General features: G+C 39.0%; 2 protein-coding genes across 6 annotated transcripts in view; both read left to right on the top strand.

The window, feature by feature from the left end:
- The window catches only part of PTPN4 (protein tyrosine phosphatase non-receptor type 4), a 116,922-nt gene extending 105,172 nt beyond the window's left edge, over positions 1-11,750 (top strand). For both annotated transcript variants that reach the window (XM_065070611.1, XM_065070612.1), the window contains 2 exons: positions 2,749-2,884; positions 5,244-11,750. In XM_065070611.1, the coding sequence (XP_064926683.1) occupies positions 2,749-2,884; positions 5,244-5,330 (223 nt within the window). In that variant the 3' untranslated portion in view covers positions 5,331-11,750. The remainder of the gene's footprint in view (positions 1-2,748; positions 2,885-5,243) is intronic.
- Positions 11,751-13,828: 2,078 nt separating this feature from the next.
- The window catches only part of EPB41L5 (erythrocyte membrane protein band 4.1 like 5), a 59,676-nt gene continuing 52,617 nt past the window's right edge, over positions 13,829-20,887 (top strand). For 3 of the 4 annotated variants that reach the window (XM_065070615.1, XM_065070614.1, XM_065070613.1), the window contains exons 1-3: positions 13,830-13,965; positions 14,098-14,183; positions 15,256-15,440. In XM_065070615.1, coding sequence (XP_064926687.1) covers positions 15,261-15,440 — 180 coding nt within the window. In that variant the 5' untranslated portion in view covers positions 13,830-13,965; positions 14,098-14,183; positions 15,256-15,260. Of the gene's footprint in view, positions 13,966-14,097; positions 14,184-15,255; positions 15,441-20,887 lie in introns of all 4 variants that reach the window. The other variant, XM_005512340.3, reaches the window with a different exon arrangement.

The raw sequence follows: 20,887 nt of genomic DNA, 5'->3' as shown, positions 1-20,887 counted from the left end.
TGATCAAATGAAAGATATTTTCCTCTGAAGTTGGCAATCTTCGGCTACATGATATTTTGATACATACATAAAGATTTTCAATTACATTCTTCTCCACAACGTACTTTTGTCATGAATTAAAATAACTCTTATTCTAATTTTTATGTACACATGAAATGTAGTTTTTTGTTTTTCTTGTGCAGTAGTTTTTAATAGCATTCTGTAGTAAATTTCAAAATCTTAATCCTTTACCTAATTAGTAAATTATAACGTGTAATGCCAAATATCTTCAAATGAACATGTGTTATGCCAATTCCCGGTGAGCAGTTCTGTGAATAAAAGTTGACCTCTAACTGGCCAAATAGTCCCCAATCAGTGGGTGTTCCCAAGCCAGGTTTGCATCCTTTCTGTTTCAGGTGGAAGCTGAGAGGTTTAAGGGATAAAATCAATGTAAAGGCTATCTAATCTACAAGTAAATTAGACATTTATTGAAGAAGATGAAAGAACAAGATTTTTTCTTTTTAACACTTTGTTTATCAGAAATGGTATTTAAATGGTTTTTGTTCTCTGTCCTGCTTTGTGCTGTTCAGGGTGAATTTTATTTACTAGAGAAACCAATACCAGAATGCCACTGCCTTAAATTATATTTTCCCTCAACTTCCATTATTGATATACTTTTTCATTAGTATGGTTATTAACAAATAGCAAAAATATCTGGCAAATACAACTTGTGCAAGTCTGCAGAGACACTGGAACAACAACTTCGAGAGTGTGAACAATTTCATTTGTCTCAATGAGACGTCAGTTCATCTCCACACTGGTAATTTCAATACCAACATTCATAATAGTTTTATGTTTCAGAGAAGAAAAGAAAGGGTATATCACAGTTCAACAGAATTTACTTAACTGGCCTAACTAGTCTGTTGGGAGTTATAATCAAATTCCTCTAGTGAGTCAAGCTGAAGGAGCCCAGGGGTTCCTCCACATGTGCACACACCTTTTTTAACGTTTGTTCAGTATAATGGCAGAAGATGTTAGTGCAACACAATGGTGAAACTTGTTTTCAGAACTGAGCCAACAGCTTTAGTATGGAGAATCCAAGTAGCTAAGAAAGCAAACTTTTCGTTTGTACAATAGCAGTTTAAAAACAAAGCCAAACAAACAGATTGTAAAGCACCAGAAACCTTAAGAAATTAGAAAGGTTTTTGTGACATTGAACTACTTAAAACACTAGTTTCCAAGCTTGTGTTCATGTGTGGTTTTATTTTTACAAGGCTCCTATTAGTTTAGTTGAACAGTTTCTAATTCCTCTTCTAGGAGAGATGGTGAGCCACCCATCCTGTCTGTGCCCTTCATGATTTTCATGTCATGTCTCAATGTTCCCCTCTATCATTCAGTGATTTATTTTTCCCCGCTGAAGAGTCCTAGCCTACCTGATATTTATGATACGGAAACTGTATCATGCTTCCCATCGTTGTTGTTGCTCCTCTCCAAATCTTTTCAAGTTGTAAAATGAATCATTGAGTGCTTTGACAGATACCGTTCCTGTTTGGATTTGATAAAACGTTCTGCATATAAATTCTATATTTATAAATTCTATAAATATAGCATACCATTGAATAATTTTATATAACCAGCACATTTACATCTTGTCATAAAATTCTCATTACATCACTGAAATATATAGTGGCTTTGATGCCACCTTCTGGGCAAAGATTTGAAGTTGTAGTTTGGTCAGACTTAATTTGAAGTTATACTTCCAAATCAGAACAATTAAGTTTCGAAGTTTAGAATGTTTATATTAACTAGTTTAGAAGGAAACACTTTCATCTTTTGACTGAAATACTAGTTGTATAAGTTGAAGTAATACTGGCATTTGAAAATACGGATTTGGTCCTGTATTCAAATATGGAGAACATTGGTTTTCTCTTTTAAAAGTGCAACATAATTTTCTTGAATGTGAAAAATTTTGATTTGAAACTTATTGTCAAGGTTAAGGTTAAATATTCAGTCTTTGAGGATTGCTACTTGTGGAAACGTGTATGTATATGTGAAACAATGCAGATAAATCCTTAGATTCATTTTATTTTTTAACTAAGGATGATTCATATAAGCTCTCTTAAAAATTTTGCCACTCTAAGGTGTGTATGTTACAGTTCTTCCTTGTCTTGAAAGGGATTACTATTATGTGTTCCTTTTCAGTCTACGCAGGTTAGATCTCTCTTGTACGTTTTTAATAATAAGAAAATTATCATTATTGTCATCCTCCAGAGGCTTCTGGTAATTTTTCTATGCCTTATTCTGAAATACAAAGGAATGGATCACTTCAAGAACATGCACGTGGTTTTATCAAATCAGCCCAATGTTCCAGCAACATCAAATTGACACAAAGTGCACAGTGTATGCTTGGTATCTCCGTCTTTTGTTGTCATCTAGATATTAGTACGGTTTGTAGTATCAACTGAAGAAAAATCTGTAAATTCTGCTCCAGTGAACGGCTGGGTTAAGACAGTCCCTCTTCAAAGGGCTGACCGTTTGCGCTGATGATTGTTGCTGTGTTCAGGCAGGATGGACTTTTCCCAGGGACACAATCTCTAACCCCTGCCCCAACAGCATGGGAATCATAACCATCAGTTGTGAGAATCCTTGAGAAGGAAGGTCTTGAGTTGGGTGTTTTTTAACACCCTTTAGGTCTTCAAGTATGAACCGTATTCCAGGAATTTTGTTTCATTTTCCATGTGGGGTTTTTTTTTTTTGTTTTTTTTCCAGTGCTGGGATTGGACGGACAGGAGTTCTTATCACTATGGAGACAGCAATGTGTCTAATTGAGTGCAATCAGCCTGTTTATCCATTAGATATTGTAAGAACTATGAGAGATCAAAGAGCCATGATGATCCAAACACCTGTGAGTAACATATTTGCTGTTCTACATTGCAGAAGAATAATTTCCTATTATCTAGTCATATCATTAGATGGATTTTTAATATACTTGCTGTTGATCATATTGCAAAGAGGTCACCTGAACCCAGTGTAGCTGTAGCCTTGGCTTCAGGCAGGAATAAATTGCTAAGGCTATTGGAAAGGAGCAATTATTTAAATTTCTACAAAGAAAACTTGAAAGAGCAGCAACTGTTTCAGGGATACCTGGCAATTAATGTCAAAAAGGCCTGTTTTCCGTAGGGTACAAATTATTCAGTGGAGAAAGCAGGAGCCCAATTCCAGGTGTCAATAATGGGAATAGTATAAAAGGCAAATACAGACAGATCAAAAACATGTAAGGAAAACCTTCAGTGATGCAATTCAGTGATCTTATGTTGCCCTAGTTGCAAGACTTAACTCTGCCCTGTAGTGACTCAGTTAAAGGAAACTAATCACATAAATAGTATTTTCTTTTTTAATCAAAGCCATTAAATCTGATGTGAGATGTATCAAAATAATTTTAATTGTATGTATTCTAAAAAAAAGGCAATTTGACACCAGGATTCTTTTGGTGCTGTCTTCACATTTGATGTGTCTCAAGATGCTGGAGTTTTTCCTGGATCTGTAATCTTTGGGTGTTTGAGATAATTGCTATGTTGCTTTAATGTATTACATTTCAGAGTTGTAGACGTTTTAGAACAAATTTAGAAATGTTGTATTTGTATCAGTTAGGTGTTATGTGTCTCTGAGAGCAGTTTCCGTTTACATTTTTAGAAAATACCTTAAACGGATCAAAAGATTGAGTTGTCTTTCGAAAACAAAAACCAAAACCAACCAAACAAAAAAACTTTGATGGAAAAATGTATCAAATCTCTTCCACAATTACTTGAAGGTGGTAACTTTAATGTCCTTGCTGCAGTTCCTCTAATCCAATTTGAATAAACCTTCTCTGTTCCTCAGAGAGTATTCAGGCTGACATAAAGTATATATGGGTCTCCACTTCTAGGTGGTCATTCAGTGCTGCTGTCCAGTATTCATGTTCCACTAAAAAAAAGTTGCCTTATTCAGCTAGGGTGGGAAGGGTGAGGAAGATGATACATAAAAAAAAGATAAGGATGGCTCTTGCTGTTTGTGATGACTACACCGTATGAATAGCATATCTCTCTAGCATACATAGAGAGGAAGAGAGTTCTATGACTAAGGGGAGGAGGTGCAGGGGTAAGGCTTTTAACTATATTTTTTCCCAGCTTGTGCTAAATATCTTGTGGTCTTCCCATTTTTGATCAGAGGCCAGAATTTTCAAGCTTTGAAATGCAGGTGTTCACTGCATCAAGGGGAGAAGGGGTGGTAAAGGATTTGAAGTTTGTTTTTAAGATGCCATGAACTGTAGCTGTTCTCCTTTAGCACTCGCTCTCCTGTTTCGTAAATCCTGACAGATTCACCCGGTGTCCAGGAGATGGCCCAGCACTCAGGTCTTTGCTCAGTTTGCTGCCTGAGGAGAGCTGGGGCTCCTTCAGGCAGCATTGCAGGCAAAATATGTATTTTACACAAATATGTATTAATTAACTGGCTTAATATACCTGCAACGATATAGTAAATAATTATTGTATCGCTGAATCTGTTACAGTACCCGTTTAAGGTCTGACATCGCTAATTACTGCACAGAGAGGGATATTCCACCACACTGAACTGGAGGCATGCTGGCTTTCTGACCAGCAGATGCACCATTATGTGGTATTCAGTGTTAGTTGTGGTGTTTTACAAAACAGTGATTTTATTTAATTTTATTTTCATTATATTCTAATTTGATTACTTGTGGGTTTTTTAACTGTTATTTGTTCAAAACAAAATATTAGTGGCCTCTTTATATGCAGGTGCTGTATTTGAATACATTGCAGACTTAGACATTATATAATGTTAATAAACTGGAGTTTGGGCTTTTTACAACATGAAACAATTTTCTTATTTATCAAATTCTGAGAGTAACATGACAGAATGAAAGTACGTTGAAACTATAACTTCTAAATCAAAGTGCCTGGAAACCTCAGGTCAGTGAAACCAACAATGAAATGAAGAGCAGGAAATTACTAATGTGACATTGTAATAATATGTTGTGGGTATTACTTTTGGTATATATTTCAAAGTGCTGCTCATCCTGTTCTGTTGAGAAACAAGATGTTCTAATATGAAGTTCCCGTTGTTTTGTGTTTCCTAAACTAATTTCGAAGCACAGTTCTTGGCCTGTCGAGAGAATGGTATGGGGAAACCTTAGAGGCCTTTCCTGCTTCGATGTTATGTGGTTGTTACATTTATTTTCAATTTACTGAATCTGCTTTCCTTTTCAGAGTCAATACAGATTTGTATGTGAAGCTATTTTGAAGGTGTACGAAGAAGGATTTATCAAACCTTTACAAGCACCACTGCATAAGTAAAGAGCAAAAAAAAAACTAGGATATCAATTGAGGAATCTTGTCCTCTCTAATGAACTGGCAGCGTTCTTTGTGCCATAATACTGCTTGCAGGAAATGATAGTGAAGTACAGCAAAGAATTGACAAAGGACTTTGAAAACTTCAGCACTGTTGCACTTTACGTTGAAACAAAATCAGTCTCCGAAACTCTCCTAACCTTCATCTCTTTGAAGACTTTATTTTCGTGCTTTGCTTCGAACAAACCATAAACTGAAAGAACTAATTGTGTTCAGGGTAATCTACGATATTTCATTGTAGTGTCATACTGCGCTTCTGGTTGAATTGCTACAAACAAGGCTTGGAATTACTTCACTCTGTTTTACACCCATGTCTCTTAAAATGAAAAACAAATGAAAAAATACACTAAGCCATGGTCTTTTTCCAGTGCTAGGTTTATTTACTATGTACAGACTCTCACTGTTTTGTTTTTTACAACATTAGCAATATTGCCAATACTCAATAGATACACACTGCCTACTGATGCAGCACACACTTTGTCCTACACCCTGACAAGAAACCAGCTGGTTGTTAGAGGAACGCTGGTGTCTGTGTTAACCCAGCAGTAGCTGCATAATTGCCCACTTACCAGCATCTTGTACAAACTAACAATAAAAAATAATAATAATAATAATAAACAGCATTTCTTTGACACAGTTTGTGTGTCGTACACTGGTGTATTCTGATTCATGTGACTTAAGATTACGTGATGGGAACTAGTGCATGCATTATGTCTTAACCCCTTAAGTGCCTTGAGACTTACAGCATACATCCAGTGAAAGGCACTCATCAGTCTGTGGGGGCGGTATTGTCCTGTCATATTTATCTTAATGGGTTCAGATTTTTAAAATGGCCCTTGGTGCTTGGAACGTGTTACCACAAAGGGTCAGAGAAATACCACTCCCTCTTTCCTTATACAAGTACCTGCGTGCTGCTCTCGGGAGCAGAAGCACCTCTGCCAACTTCATGAATGAGCATTGTATGCTGCTGTGTTGAATTATGCGAGAAATCTGACACATTCCTTCATTCCTTCCAACTAGTAACTTACAAGCAGCTTACTATGAAATGCTGGTAGGTCATTAGAAGCTGATACTTTGTTTTATCCTTTTATTGAGAAATAGCTGTCTTACTTGATTAGAACGTAACTCTTTAATAGCACTGATAATTAAGTTGAACTTGCAATCAGATGTGATTTAATTCCATTATCTGCTAACCAATTACTATTTAAATCCTCATCGCTGATTTCAAGCCATGTTCGTACAGGTCTGCCTTTTAATTTTTTTTAATTGTTTGGGTGGGGGGAAGGGAGGAGAACACTATGAAGTTGTTTGAGAACTTTATTTAAATTCCATATTGACCCCAGTCACCTTCTGTTATGCTTGTGCAAAATTGTTCCAGTTGGTATGGGTTGCTTCTTATTTAAGTAGGTAGAAGATTTGTAAGACTTGTCTGTCTGATACAGTATCTGAGCTCATTCTAAAGATACATAAATGTCCCAGTTTTAAAGTATTTTTCCAGTATAGGAGAAACCAATTCAGAAGCAAGGTGTCCAGTGTAATATACTGTAAGAAAAAAATCAGTCACTTATTTGACTGTCCTGTGACAACATAACTTTGTGCCCTCTATTTAAAAGTTTTAATTTATTGTATTGGTTTTCTGAAAATGTTTGTCGAGTAAATTTTGTTGTAGGCTATACAGAGCATAAATTAAAATTGAAAGTTCTACACTAAATAATTTTTAACTATTGAAGAATTATATGCTGTATTCTAAGGACATTAGAAAGAAATCAGCTATGAAGTTCTAAGTGAAAAGGGATTCAGGCAAACTGAAATCCTGGCGTATGGCTTAATCATAAACAGGAACCACAATGCCAAATGGAAGATAGTGTTAAGGAAGTTTACAATAGAGTTTAAAATATTTTTAGAAAACAAAATATTAGGTGGCCTGTGGCCCTCTTACTTATATTTCTAGATTTCATGCTTAAATCAATATTATCCCTCAGTGAATAATTAATCTTACAAGAATTTCTGGATCTGATTAAGTGAAAAAGAGTAATAAGGTAGCTTTAATCTCAGTTATATTTTAAGCCATTTGCAACAAAAGAAAATTCTTCTTTAGGAAAGTATAAGCTTTAACTTCAGTGTGACAAGATTATTGGCTGAAATGCAGGCTAGATGGAAGTTTATTTTAAACTTGGCATTTAATGTCTAAAAAATAAAATAATCCATTATGTTGAAATAAATTTTCTTCATAGTCAAGTCATAACTGAAAATAGCATTTACCCTTTTTTCTGAGGGAAATCAGAAATGGATTTTATAGCAACATTATATAGTGTTGGTATGTCACATATTTAAATATTCTTATGTAAAGTTGCCAAAGCAGTTCAAAAAGACCCATTTATACCACAATTAAGTGTGAGATATTTATTGATCATCTGTGATTACTGTTTTGATTACAAACACAGGCAAGAATAATAGGTCTCTTCAAAATCGTCCTCTGTACTGACTTAAGATGCTTTGTAGTGTATTAATTAGCTGCACTAGGCAAAAATTGGAACAAGTTAGCTATCCTTAGGTAATTGGCCATCAGCAACTCTCTGACTTTCTGGCTTCTCCAAAGCCAGGATGGTGGAAACCAAAAAGCGATTGGGATAGAGGTTGGCATTGAAGCCTTTCTGCACCATAAATCATTTGTTCAAATGTTTCTACCTTTTGTGGTATAAATGGCCTTTAAACTATTTTTATATGGCCAAAAAAAAATGAAATTGCTAAATATTTTACTTTGGGTTATGAAGATCTGTATCATCCTAAAGAGTTTTTTAAAGAAGTTTTTGTATGTTTCATGCTGTACAAAACATGAATGTATCTTTCAGACATAATGACCTATAGACCTGTAAGTGATTGGTGTTATGACTGTTGGATTTTATGATTAATTATTTTCATACCATTTGATTAGGAAAAATGTTGGGCGAGTGTGGGAAAGAGTGTGTTTGTAACACTTCCATGATACAAATCCAGTTTAAAAAAAGTTTTCATTGTAAATAAGAGCAATATTATGACAATTTTGTGCCAATGTATGATTTTAAGACTTCTGTTTTCTTTTCAGGTTCAGAGTGAAAACTACCACTACCATCTCTTGTTTAAAGTGGATTTTGAAGGTTTTTGTTTAGTAGAAAGACATGGGGCTCTAGCAGGGGCTTTGAGTGTTTGGGGGGGCATTTTTTATTTTTGCTAAATATGAAATAAGGTGCAGGTATTGTTTAATAAATCACCTACACATTGTCAGCCAATCTGCTTTGGGAAGTGCTGCCTTAGGTATACCAGATAATGGGGCTAAATAATTAATTCATTCCAAACTTGGAAGCATTTGGTATTTTAAATAACTTAAAGTCTTAAGCAGTAAAATACTGCTTTTATGCATTTTATTTTTAGCTATTCTCTCCCAGTTATGAAAAAGAAAAAGCCCATTGTTTTGGGTTTTTTTTTCTCACTACGTTTAATGCTAGCTGATGTTTCTTCCACATTGCTCTGTTAAATCTTGAAAGCTTATATCTCATATAAAGCAATAATGCTGCTTCTTAGACTACCTGATTATAGTCTGGCACACCATCTATTAGAGAATGAGTAAGAAAGCAGTTGGGTGATTAAGGAACACGAGGAATTTGTTATGGAATCCGTGTAGCTGGCAACTTTCCATGGAGACCTTCCAAAAGGCTTTGTGGTACCTGTGGAAGGGCCAAAATGCAGCGGAGCTGCTGCAGTTGCACTGCCCAGGGAGATGGGAATTAGAGAAGGTCTGGCATAGAGATGCTGGAGCTCCAGGTATCCTGTGGACCTGAATTACGTGATATTTTTATGCTTCTGCAGTGTGTGTGCAGGTACGTGGGTGATGTTTGATGGATCAGGGGATTGGCATGAAAAACTACAGATCCGCCATCCACCAATGTCCATGTGAAAGCAGGTTCTCCAGTATGTGTGCTGGGTTCAGGCTGTAGAGTCACTATGCAAGTAATCTTCAAGACCCTCAGGATGAAGGGTAGGATTGGGTAATGGTCCAAATTACAATTTATAATAGCACATTTGGACTTTCACAAAGTACAGGAATGGTGCCCTCTAATGTCACTTGTAGTCTCGTAGCTCACATCTTAGGTCCACCACTGGTTGGGTGTATTTGCTAATCTAAGTACGCACCTTTTGTCTTGAGACTGGAAAGAATCTTTTCCATTGCTACTTTTAGTGCTAGGATCCAATATCAAAGCCTGGAAAAACCATTTCATTAATTAGACATAGATCTTGCATGCAAGTGCGGGGATTAGTGGTGATGGGGAAGATAGTTTGTCCTGTTTGTATTACCACACAGCAGTTATAAACTGAAAATGATTTTTTTTTCCCTGGTTTAGCAGTCTGCAAAGGAGGCCAGTTTGTTATCACTGATTTTACCTCTGTGCTGGTTGCTACCGTGGATGTGCATCTTTTCAGTATGCAGGGCTTCTCCAGCTACCAGTTTTTAACTGGTGTACAAGCTGCAAGCTTGGGCTGTTGGCTTTGGCATGTTTTCTTTGAACCGGCAGCCTCATAAAAAGGAAAAAGAAGCCACTAAAATATCTGTCCTTGCAATAGCATGAGCTATCGTTTCGCAGACTGGCTGACAGTTTGTTGGTTATGTTATTTCGTATTTAGCAAGCTTACACATTTTAAAGGGTGATTTTTTTCAAAGTGTTTTGATGTTTGAATAGTAGCACTTTATCTCATACTTACTACTGACTGAACTATTGGACAAAATAAATTGGGTTTGGAGAGAGATGCTTAATGGGTTTCTGTACAGAGATTATTACACCCTGGTACGAATGCTTTCTAGTGATTTCTAATGATTTCTATTACAACCTTCTGTTCTAATGATTTCTGTTACAACTGTTCTGGTTTACTGTTCGTAAGTTTCTGAGCGACTTTGAGAAAATAGATATTAAGAAGATAATAATTCTATCATCTCATTTTTCCTGTCTTAAAAAGAATAATATAGCTTGCATTAAAAAAATATAGGAAAAAAAAAGGTGCAAATAGAAACTACAGGGTACTCGTAAATTTATCTCTGTGATCTCTCTCAGCTAGCTGCAAATTAGCTATGTTTACTGTAAATGTTTCTGCTAAGCATTATTTTTAACATTAGATCAATTACCTGGAAATCAGTATTTTTTTTTTTTACTTAACTTATTTGAATTTTGATAAGATAATGCACAACAAAGTTTAAAGAAGTTGTCACCCTTTTATTCCTAGGCCAGGGGCCTAAGACATGAGTGAAAGGGTTAAACAGTTTACATTAAGCTGTTGTTTTCTTTAACTAGAATATATCCACAAAGACTAGACTATAAAAGATCCAGTGCAATTATCTCAGTACATTGGGGCACCACAGTAACAATACACAATAATCTTACAGGAAAAATAAGGTAAGAAAACAAAGGTTTTATTTGCTGTATCCAGATTTATCTTGCATTTGATTTGGTTTGTTTACCAGCAATCCTATTTTAACTAGTCAAATTGGCAGGGCTGTTTGTGTAAGGTTCTTGTTTGTTTTGGTTTTTTCTGCAACAGGTGCTATACTATGTGTAAATACAAAGGGAAGAATATTATTTAGATCATTATTAACAATCAGATGGTGGCAATATTTTTTGCTAGTTACTTCTGATAATTAATTTGCATTTCCAGCTGTGGCTTTCAGTTGTCACATTTCATCTCAGTTTCATACTGCTGAATGATGGATTGCAAGTGTGAAGTAAATCATCTCAGAGTCAAATAGCTCTTTTGTTGTTTAGAATAACTCTTGTGTACCTTTATTAATGTTGGAGGATGGGAAGGTTCTTCCTGTAAGTAGACTTTTGCCTACAAATTTGTTAAAAAGCACATGATGGGTAGGAAAAATAAAAAATAAAATAAAAAATAAAGAAAACATAAAGGCAACATCTTGGCTAAACAGCTGGGGGTGGTTGATTAAAAATGATGGAAACTTGAAATTGGTCAACACTGGATGATGTGAAAATAAATTCAGCTTTTGTCACTGCAGCTACTGTATGCTTTAAAGGGCCTTATGTATTTGTCCTCATTTTGATAAAATGAAATTTCTTGCCATTAAAATTATACACTAACTTCTACCGAAAACCAGCAGTTCCCAGGATAAATATGCTAATTAACATTTAACAAGTCTTGTTTTAGTCTTAAGTAAAATTTCATTCTATTATGTGGAAAAAAAATGCTGTTATGCATATTTTGTGGATATATTTAATTTCAGTTGACAAATAGCTGTCTAGGTACAGACTTGAAAATATATATATAGTTTACTTGTGGATCTTAATTGTTTAATTGCAAAATAAAGATGTGCTTTAGTAATTTAAAGTTTTTTTTCCATTTTCTTGCTATTATACACATGGTTTTGCTGTGCTGCTTTCATACACTTGTGATGCCAGGTAATGTTTGTCTTGTGTTTTACTTTCTGACATAGCGTGCCATAAATACAGCCCTATGGACTGAGCACCAGAAGAGGATGCTAAATTACCAGGAATGAAATTTCTTGGCTACAGAAGCAGCTTGAGTATCAGCCAGATTTTTTGACCCAAAAATATATACTACAGTTTTTGGTCTAGTGGAAGAATAACTAGTTATCTTTTACACAGTGAGTGTTTTGGATGAGAGTGTTCAGTAGATATTATAGTCTGATCACAAACCTGAGGGTATGAGGAGTAGCGATGTGAAGAACAAAAATTCCAGATGGCAGCTTGAGGGGATGTTCAAAGCAAAAGTAGGAAAAGATGATGGAAGGACTTAAGAGGCAAGACAGAAATCTCAGGAGGGGTAAGAGCCTAAGAGAGACCGATTAATTTAGGACTTGACTGATTCATTTAGGACTTTAAAGTGAAGACAAGGTGCTTGGATTTGTAGTACAAAAAGATAAACTACTGGGAAAGCATTCAAGGAGTGAAACAGAAGAACGAAGACTTATTAAGTCAGCAGAGATTTGTTTAAAACTGGAATAGGAAGACTGGATAGAAGATGAGTCACAGATACCACAGTTGCACGTGCAAATACTTGAACTGCATCTGAGTAGTAAATAGTGAGGAAGGAATAGACTGTAATTACATGAAGAGTAGCAAGAGGCTGGTGGGAAATAAGATCAAAAATGAGCAGAAATATTTGTGTCACTGTAGCTACAGAAAGGAAGCTGGGAATAATGGAGTTCGTGGTGGCAACAAGGGAGCTTGTGAGTGACCAAGTGTAAAGAAGCTCAATTTGAGGAAATAATTGAAGATGGGCAGAAAATGCAGGGACCACTTCTAAAAATCAGGTAATTTATTCTCCTGAATGCTCTGATAGGAAAGCATGGATTGGTGTAGGCTTAATGGCAAGGAGACTACCATTTATGTGATGGACATCTCTGCTAAAAACTGAGCATCCTTGTTGTGCAAATGATAGTTGATCTGCATCAAGAATTCATCAGATGCTTCATTCATCACCATGTGTTTCATTGTGCCAGTTCCTCTGCGTGGCCGGTGAGTGACTGGTGATCTCAGCCCAGGTTTCACAGCTGAGCGTAGAAAATGTTATGTTATTGTTAGAACAAGCAGTCGCGATACACCCAACTCATAGTGTTCCAGAGGCTGGATTCCCAGTTACCCGGGGTTTCAAAGGAGTCTGGAGCTCGTTTACTCAGAGCAGGGTCACTGTCAGCTGCCACTACAATTTTACAAACGGAGTTTGTATTGCCTCTCACTTTTATTGCTTTTCCTGAGGTTTTCTATTTGGAAATCTCAAATACTAGCTTGAGCACAAATATTTACGTATTCAAAAAAAACGCAGTGAGCGGGGCTCTTCCCCTTAGGCTGGAGTAACAAAAAAATAACTATAAATCACTGCAACAACTTGTATTAGCAAAGGGCACTAGAATACAATCAGTATTTTGTTGTCAAAAATTATTTCAGGGTATAAATACTAACAGTGTTAGTTTATAGATGGCTCTGCTTTATTTAACGCATTGCTGCACCTATCCTTTCAGGCAGTGTTTAAAGAGACTATTTCCTTCCGAGCTTTAGTGGTTTGAGAGCGCGTTTGCCTAGGGCTCCTTGCTGTACTTCTTGCTGGTCCGCGGAGGGAAATTCACCGCGCGTTAGAAAAATCCCGAAATTCTGCGAAATACTTGGAAAGCCGTGTTGCTGGTCGGCCCCGTTTTACCTCACGGCCGTTCTTGGTCGCGCTGCCGCTGCCCTCAGCCCGGTCGCGCAGCGTCGCTGCCGCCAGGCCCCACATCGCGGTGACCGAGGTGCAGCTGCTGGCCCGGCCGCTCGCCCTGCCTCCCGGTTCCCTCCCCGGGTATGAACGTGGGCCGGGCCGCGGCCCCGCCGCCCCCCACGGCGCCCCCTGAGCCGGGCGAAACCACCTGGCTCGGGGCGGGGGCGCCCATTCTCCGGGCTCCACCCCTTTAAAAGGGATGTTGGCCCTACTGCACGGCGCGAAAAAGATCTCTTCACCGTCCACCTTCCGCGTTCCGTCCCGCCGCCCTTCTCCCCGGTCTCCGCTCCTGCGCCCAGCGGGAGCGAGCAGCAGCAGAAGCCGCCAGGTGAGTGAGCGTGGACAGGAGGACGTGGAGAGCGAGTGGTTGCCCGTTTAAGGGCCTCCCACATCTCTCCGCCATGTCCGGAGGCCCGCCCCTCCCGGGGGCTCCCTCACCGCCGCCCCCTCCCGCCCACAGGGTCCTGAGGAGCCGCCGCGGGGACGCGCTCCCGCCGCCCCCGGCTCTGCCGCAGCCGCCGCCCGGGCCGAGGGGCCGCCCGCCAGGTGAGCGGCGCGGGGAGGCTGTTGCGACCGGCACGGAGGGTCGGCGGCGCCACCGCGCCGGTGCCCGAGCGGCCGCGGCGCGACCCCTGAGGCGAGGCCGCCGGGCGGGAGCGGGGCCGCGGGCGGGGGGCGGGGAGCGGCGCCGGTCTCGGGGCGTTATGTAAGGGCAGGGTGGGTCGGGGGCGCCCGGCCGGCGTGGTCTGGGAAGGGGGGTTGGAGCGGGCAGGCGCCCCGGGGCGGCCTTTCCCTGCCGGGGCTCCCCGGGTGAGGCGAGGGGGCGGCGGCGGGTTTCGGCTCCGTGCTCGCGGACTGGGTTGCTTTCGGGGCAGCCCGGCCGGTTGTTGGGGCTCGGGGGTGACTCATCGCCGGCTCCGGGTGTTCGGGACCCGGGAGGCGACACCCGGTGCGGGTGCGCGGCTGGGAGGCCGCTGTCCCTGGGATCCGCGGGTCTGTGCAGAGCCTTTCCCGGTCTGTGAGCGAAGTTCTGGGGCAGGAAGGGCCGCTTATAGTGGGGTTTTTTTGTATGAGAGAGATGGAGTATGTCAGCCAGGAAAACAGCTGGTTCTTAGTTGCTTTCCTGGTCTGAGAGACCGTCTCATTGAAGAGTGCAGTAGTGCTTGTATTAATGAAAGAATAATCGTCTGAGATCTACACAATCGCGCTTTTTTTTTTTTTCTAATATACTTTCAGGTTGTTCCCAAAACCACCCTAACTATTGTCAAGGGTTTGAGCTGCTTTTTTTTTTTTTTAAAGTAGTCAAAGAGCATGGGTATTTAAATCCAAAGAAGTGAATCGGCTGTTTGGGTCTTTTATGTTGGCTTGTAAAAAAAAAAAAAAAAAAAAAAAAAAAAAAACAAACAACAAACAAAACAACAACAAAAAATAAAAACAACCAAAAAACCTCAAAACAAAACAACAAACTGTACACTCATCTAAGTTTTACAGTTTTTCATAAATGAGTTCTGTTCTTTCTGTTCTAAGCAAGAGTTCCTTATCAAATTCTGGTGTTTTCTAATAACTTTTTTTTTTTCCTTTTGTGAAAAACTAACTTTTTCTGTGTTGGATTTTGTAGCAAAGATGCTGAGCTTTTTCCGTCGAACCCTTGGACGGCGGTCGATGCGTAAGCATGCGGAGAAGGAACGGCTCAGAGAGGCCCAGAGAGCTGCAACCCACATTCCTGCAGCTGGGGACGCAAAGTCCATCATTACTTGCCGGGTAGCGCTGCTGGATGGAACAGATGTCAGCGTGGACTTGCCGGTATGAGCGATGCAAGTTTGTTTTCTAAATACTGCTCGCTTGTGTCCATCTGATTGTGCTCTTTGCTGCCTTAAGGTAAAGGCAAATCTGTTTGTTGTAGCAACTGACCCCGTGACTTGATGTCCACTAAGTTACTTGTCATAAAAAGGTACTGAAAGTATAGTTAGTTTTCTTGTGTGCCAAAACGAGAAAGCGTTTCGTTAGATGTCGTTGTGCGTTATAGATTGAACGCTTTCTAGCACGTTGATATAGTTGTTGTGCCAAAGCTTAATTTAGGGAGGGTAACATCTCGCATGAACTGGATTTTTTTTTAAGTGAGCTATGTATGCATCTTAAAAAGGAGGGTAAATCTCTTGGTGTAACTGTTGAAGGGGAGGGCTGAGCCAAAGTATGAGCAGGAATTTCCGTGTGGGTTTTGTTTGTTTTGAGTTTGTGTCAGGGTTGGATGCAGGTTTTAGCGCTCACTTGAGAGGGAGGGGAAGAGAAGGATTCTACTTCCTTCCCCTCCTCAGGGCAGATTATATAGCAGGGACTGTCTCATAGCATAGTGCTTTACTGGGAGTGAGGTGTTAGCCACTGTTTTACATTTCTAAAGCTCCCTTAACATGCACGTGTCTGTTCTACTCTGCTTAATTGCATACATGTTTTTGGCCAACAGGATGAACAGTAGCAATAGAAGCAATGTGCTCTGTTTTTCCATTACCACGTGTTAGAGTTGTTAGTGACTTGTTTTGATCTCACACAGCTGAGTTAGGAAGCTGTGGGTCTGTGAGATCTTCTGACTAGTTCTGTAGGATTTGGCTGCAGTAACAGTTGCGCTGATGTTGCAGCTGCTGGCTAGAAAGAGCTTGCAGAGCAGCCATGCTTCAAATGGCCTCTCTTTCCTCCCCTTCTTATTTTAAGCTCGTTTCTAGAGTGTTTGTAATGTTAGGTAGTTTAAGGAAGGCTCTCAACTTGAGTGTTGAGTGGTGGTGTTGACGTAGCAAGCGGAAATAACTCTCGAAATATCCAGAACCCGAAGTAATCTAGAGTTAAAGAAATAGTTTGGCATCTTTATTTGTGAAATGGCTACACTGATAGGTGTTTATAGAGGGCAGTAAAACTAATTTGTACATCTCTGAAACAATGTAGTGAATGTCTTCAGTGCTGTGTAGTGCCTAGGATGCTTGATTTGAGGCCAGGAATGCCCACAAACACTTTATAGCAAGAGTTACACTTAAAGAGTACTCAAGTTTAAATTAGTGTCTCCACGTAACTAGAGCAGTAATCTTTTAAGGTTGGGGTTGGCTCTGTAGGCAAATTCCTGGCGCCTCTAACGACATTTCTAAGGCTTTGAGGAGCATAAATTGAACCCGAAGAGGTGTCATGACCTGCCATCTGGGCTGTAAAAGGGCAGTAACTATTTATTTTTATGTGAAACTTTTTTCCCTCTTGCTTTTTTTCTTTATAAGTCAACATAGAGCCTTGTATGTGGACATATAAGTTATGAGTAACAGTAAACAAATATGCTAAACCTACATAGCTAGATGCAATAATTACAGTACATCATCAGTGGCTGACATGTACCAGTTCCTTTGGTGATTAAAATACAATAAATTAAAAGTAGATTATATGTTTAATTTCAAACTCCTTAGTGTGTTTATTCTTGCATCTCCACTTGCATCGTTCACATTTTGAGCTTGAAAAAGTGGGGGGAGACGGGATGAAGTGGAGAGTACAAAATCTTGGCAAAACAACATCACTTTCTAAAACTTGAAGGTAAATTGAAAGTGTATGTATATACACAGAGACCTTTTTTCTTTTACAAAAACTTCCATTGAGAATCATTGTCCTCTTTGAACTAGGGCATTTTCCAAGACTGATGCTGTTAGTTTGGCAGCAGATTTGGTTTAGAATGAACTTTTCTTATCTCAAAGAGGTGCCAGTTCAGTTGTGCACAGTCTTATTATCTAAGTTCTGTAAAATTGTTTTATTAAAAAAACAAAACAAAAAGTGTTTTGTACAACCAGATCACTTAGCAAACAGGTTAGTCCACAGCCAGAGAAAGAGCTGTCTTGGCAGGAATGAATGCTTTACCTGTTTTAATCTATGGCTACATAAATACTTTATAGTGGCATAAGTTGGTGCTGCCACAGGAAGAAAAGATGTTGCTTTCATTGTTGCATTTATCCTTGTTTTCACATACCCCTTGGCAGAAGAAACAGTTTTTTGGCAGCCTGGCAGTAAGCTGAGTCAAGAAAATGCTGTGGCTGAAAATAATCAGTGTGGTTTAGTTATGTTAGTTTCCAGCTGGAGAGATTCTTCAATCTGGTTCCCCATGTGCCTCCCCAAATGTGGTGAGGAAGCATTTAGTGAATTTGCTACTGAAAGAAGAGTAGTCTGGAGTTCCGAACATTCATATCATTGAATCTGAGATTGCTGAATTTATGTTTAAATAAATCAATAAATAATGAAAATAAACAAAAAAACTCACCACAGGGAACATTATAATGTAAGCCGAACCTGTTTCAGCATCTTTTTAAGCAGCAAAGACTGATATTTTTATGAATATTGACAAGGAGACAAAATCACATGTTGTGAATGATGCAGTTGAGATTTAATTTATTAAATACAGAGCTAGGATTTGAGCAGTAACTCTGCTTTTTGTCTACTGATCTTATCTATGGTGTCTGTCAAGCTGCTTAATCTGTCTGCTTTTCTATTTCTTCTGTTGTTTTTAATTACAAAATTGCCTGACTTGAAGTGGTCATCAAAGCTACAGTCCTACACAGTACATAGACTGGATGTTTTTTAAGAACCTACTTGTTTCATAGCCATGTCAATGACTGAAGAGTATCAGTGTTATATACTGTCACTTTGGTATGTTTGAAATGGCAGGCATGAACTTCATGCAAGTTATCAGTGTTCTTTTAGGGCAGATCGAAATGTGTGGGGGCTTTTTCCCCAACTTGATCTCAGATTCTAAAGTTGTAGTTTGACCTGGTAGTTTTCCTCAACTGTTACCACTTTTTCGAAGTTTTATTTTGTCCAAATGCATTCAGTGGGTTTGGCAGACTTATGTGATTAGTGAAACACTAAGAAGCTTATTATCTTTTTTTTATCTATAAAAAGTTTTTATAAAATATATGATGTCTGTTAACTTTGCTGTTGCTGATGTTTGTTGCTCACACTGTTTTAACTAACTCACCTTGAGTTCAATTTGGACAAAAGTCAGGTTGTGCTTTTTCTTCTAATTGTTGAAGATCCGTGGGTGGAATGTTGCTGAAGTGGTATGAGCAGTGAGAGGACAAGAACTTGGTTTTGCTGACATCTCCTATCTTACTTTTAATCTTGTTCTCATGTGAAACTAAACTCGCATCTTCCCCCACGGTGCCTCTGGAATTCTCAAAAGCTATGAACAGCCCTGGTTTAGTACCTGGAGACTCCATCAGCTCAGTCACACCAGCCTGGGCTTCCAAGGGAGCCCTAGCAGCTGCAACACAGACTCCTCTGGTGGTGATAGTTGGTGGGGAAAGGCAGGTTGGGGTGGGGGAAGACAGCATAGCAGTGTTTGTCCTTGAAGTCTGTTTTTAATTGGAGTCACCAGCAGCTTATGAAATACTTGCAAACAAAAACATTTGTCAAGAATTTCAAATAAAGTGCTGTTTTGAGTACTGGATGGCATCAGAGATTTTAAATCAAAAGATCTGAAAATGGAGTGTTTGTTGTAGATATAGTCAATTCTATGCTATTCATAGTAATAACTGGGAAAGGGAAAGGTAATTTGGATAAAGGGGAAAGAATGGCAAGATAAATAGTGTGAATTAAATTACAGGGATACACTTGGAATATGCACCTTTTTAAAAATTTGTGGATAGCTTTCTGTGTAGGAATAAGCTGAACTTTATAATAGCAACAGATAGTAAATATGGGGTCATATAGAAGCAGCTCTGTGCTTTGTGGAAGCCAGGGGTGTTTTGGTAAAAAAGTCTGACCCTGCTTAAACCACAATTTACGTAATCTTCTCATGGATAATAGAGTGTTAATTGTATTCCAGTTTCTGTATGTGCAACCTAAATTTTGGGCAAAAGCTTCCTAGTGGTGTAAGGTGAAGGACACAAATGATGAGAATGGATGCTCTCTGAGTAGTTTTTCGTCTTAGAATACTCCTCCTAAATTCCTAAATTTCATGCATGCATGCATGAAATTTAATATGGAGATTTCAAAATGAGATGGGTTTGTTCTTATTATAATGAAGTATAATTAAAACAAGGTCTTGTATGAAGCAGTCCAAAGGCTCTGTGGAATAGCAGGAATTAGCTAACCTGTTTACAGTTTTTGGAGTAAAACTTACAAAATAAGATAAAAGGACTGTATTTGTAGTGATTATTTTAAATAAAATTAAGAAATCTATCTGGACTGCCAAAAACATTGCCAGCAAACCGTTAACGAGTTCTGATGGCTTTTTGTGTGAAGGGAGATGATCTGTGTTGATCCGACTACAAGATCAGAGATGTACTGTGGTAGTTGTTTCTACTCAGTAATCTGCCCTGTTTTTTTAAAAGCCCGTAGAGTATTTGTGGCTACTTACTGAATATCTGTATCTGTATATATGGAATACAGAACACTGTCTGTGATGCAGGTGCTGATTAAAAAGAAGATCTAGTCATGCTAGAAGTATTGGAAGATAAGTCTTTGAATAAAATGTGTAATCTTGGTGTTCAAGGCTAGGGTTTAAATTTTTAAATCTCAGCTGACAAAATGAATGAGTAAATAAACATTTGCTTGTGTGTTTATGTATCAAGATGATACATTAAAACTTTTTTCCCATATGGTTTTGGTCTTAAACTATTGCAATGATTTTGACTATTTGCTTAAACTACTGAAAGATCTCTCAGGTGCGTGAAACTGGGAAAATCAATCCTGAGTGGAGTGTTACAAAGCAGAGCTGCTCTCTGTCATGGGAGGAGGCCCAAGCCGTAGTGCTTCCTGAGGTGCCAGATTTCAGTGCGTATTGAGACTGAATGTAAGATATATATATATATATATATATATATAGTACATGCAGACTCGTTTCAGCACTTGTGAGCAGCAGCAGAATCACTGACTGCCTGTACAGAGTTGTGCTCTGGGGCCGGTTGGTTTGGGCAGATGGCAGGTGAGCATTTTGGGCTTGCTGCCATTCACGATGCCCTGGTCAGACTGGAAAGGGACGAAGGCAGCACCTGGAAGTGAGTGATCATCAGAATGATTTGTTTGGCCTGTGGTGTTTCAGGGGATGGTGCTGCAGGCTGGTTTAGTTGTCCGAAGGTTTAGCATTCCCAGTTCACACAATAACAGTGAGTTTTGTCTGAAGCCCTGCCTTCCCCTGCACTGCTCCTGGAGAGAGCTCAGCCAAAGACTGGGATTCTCGTATGCTCCTAACCAGGCTGCTCCTGAGAGACCTGCAGCTGGAACACCAAATAAAA

The sequence above is a fragment of the Columba livia genome, chromosome 7 (assembly GCF_036013475.1).
Source record: "Columba livia isolate bColLiv1 breed racing homer chromosome 7, bColLiv1.pat.W.v2, whole genome shotgun sequence".
Lineage (NCBI taxonomy): Eukaryota > Metazoa > Chordata > Aves > Columbiformes > Columbidae > Columba > Columba livia.
The sequence above is the reverse complement of the archived record's forward strand: the minus strand, read 5'-3'. Positions and strand labels throughout refer to the sequence as shown.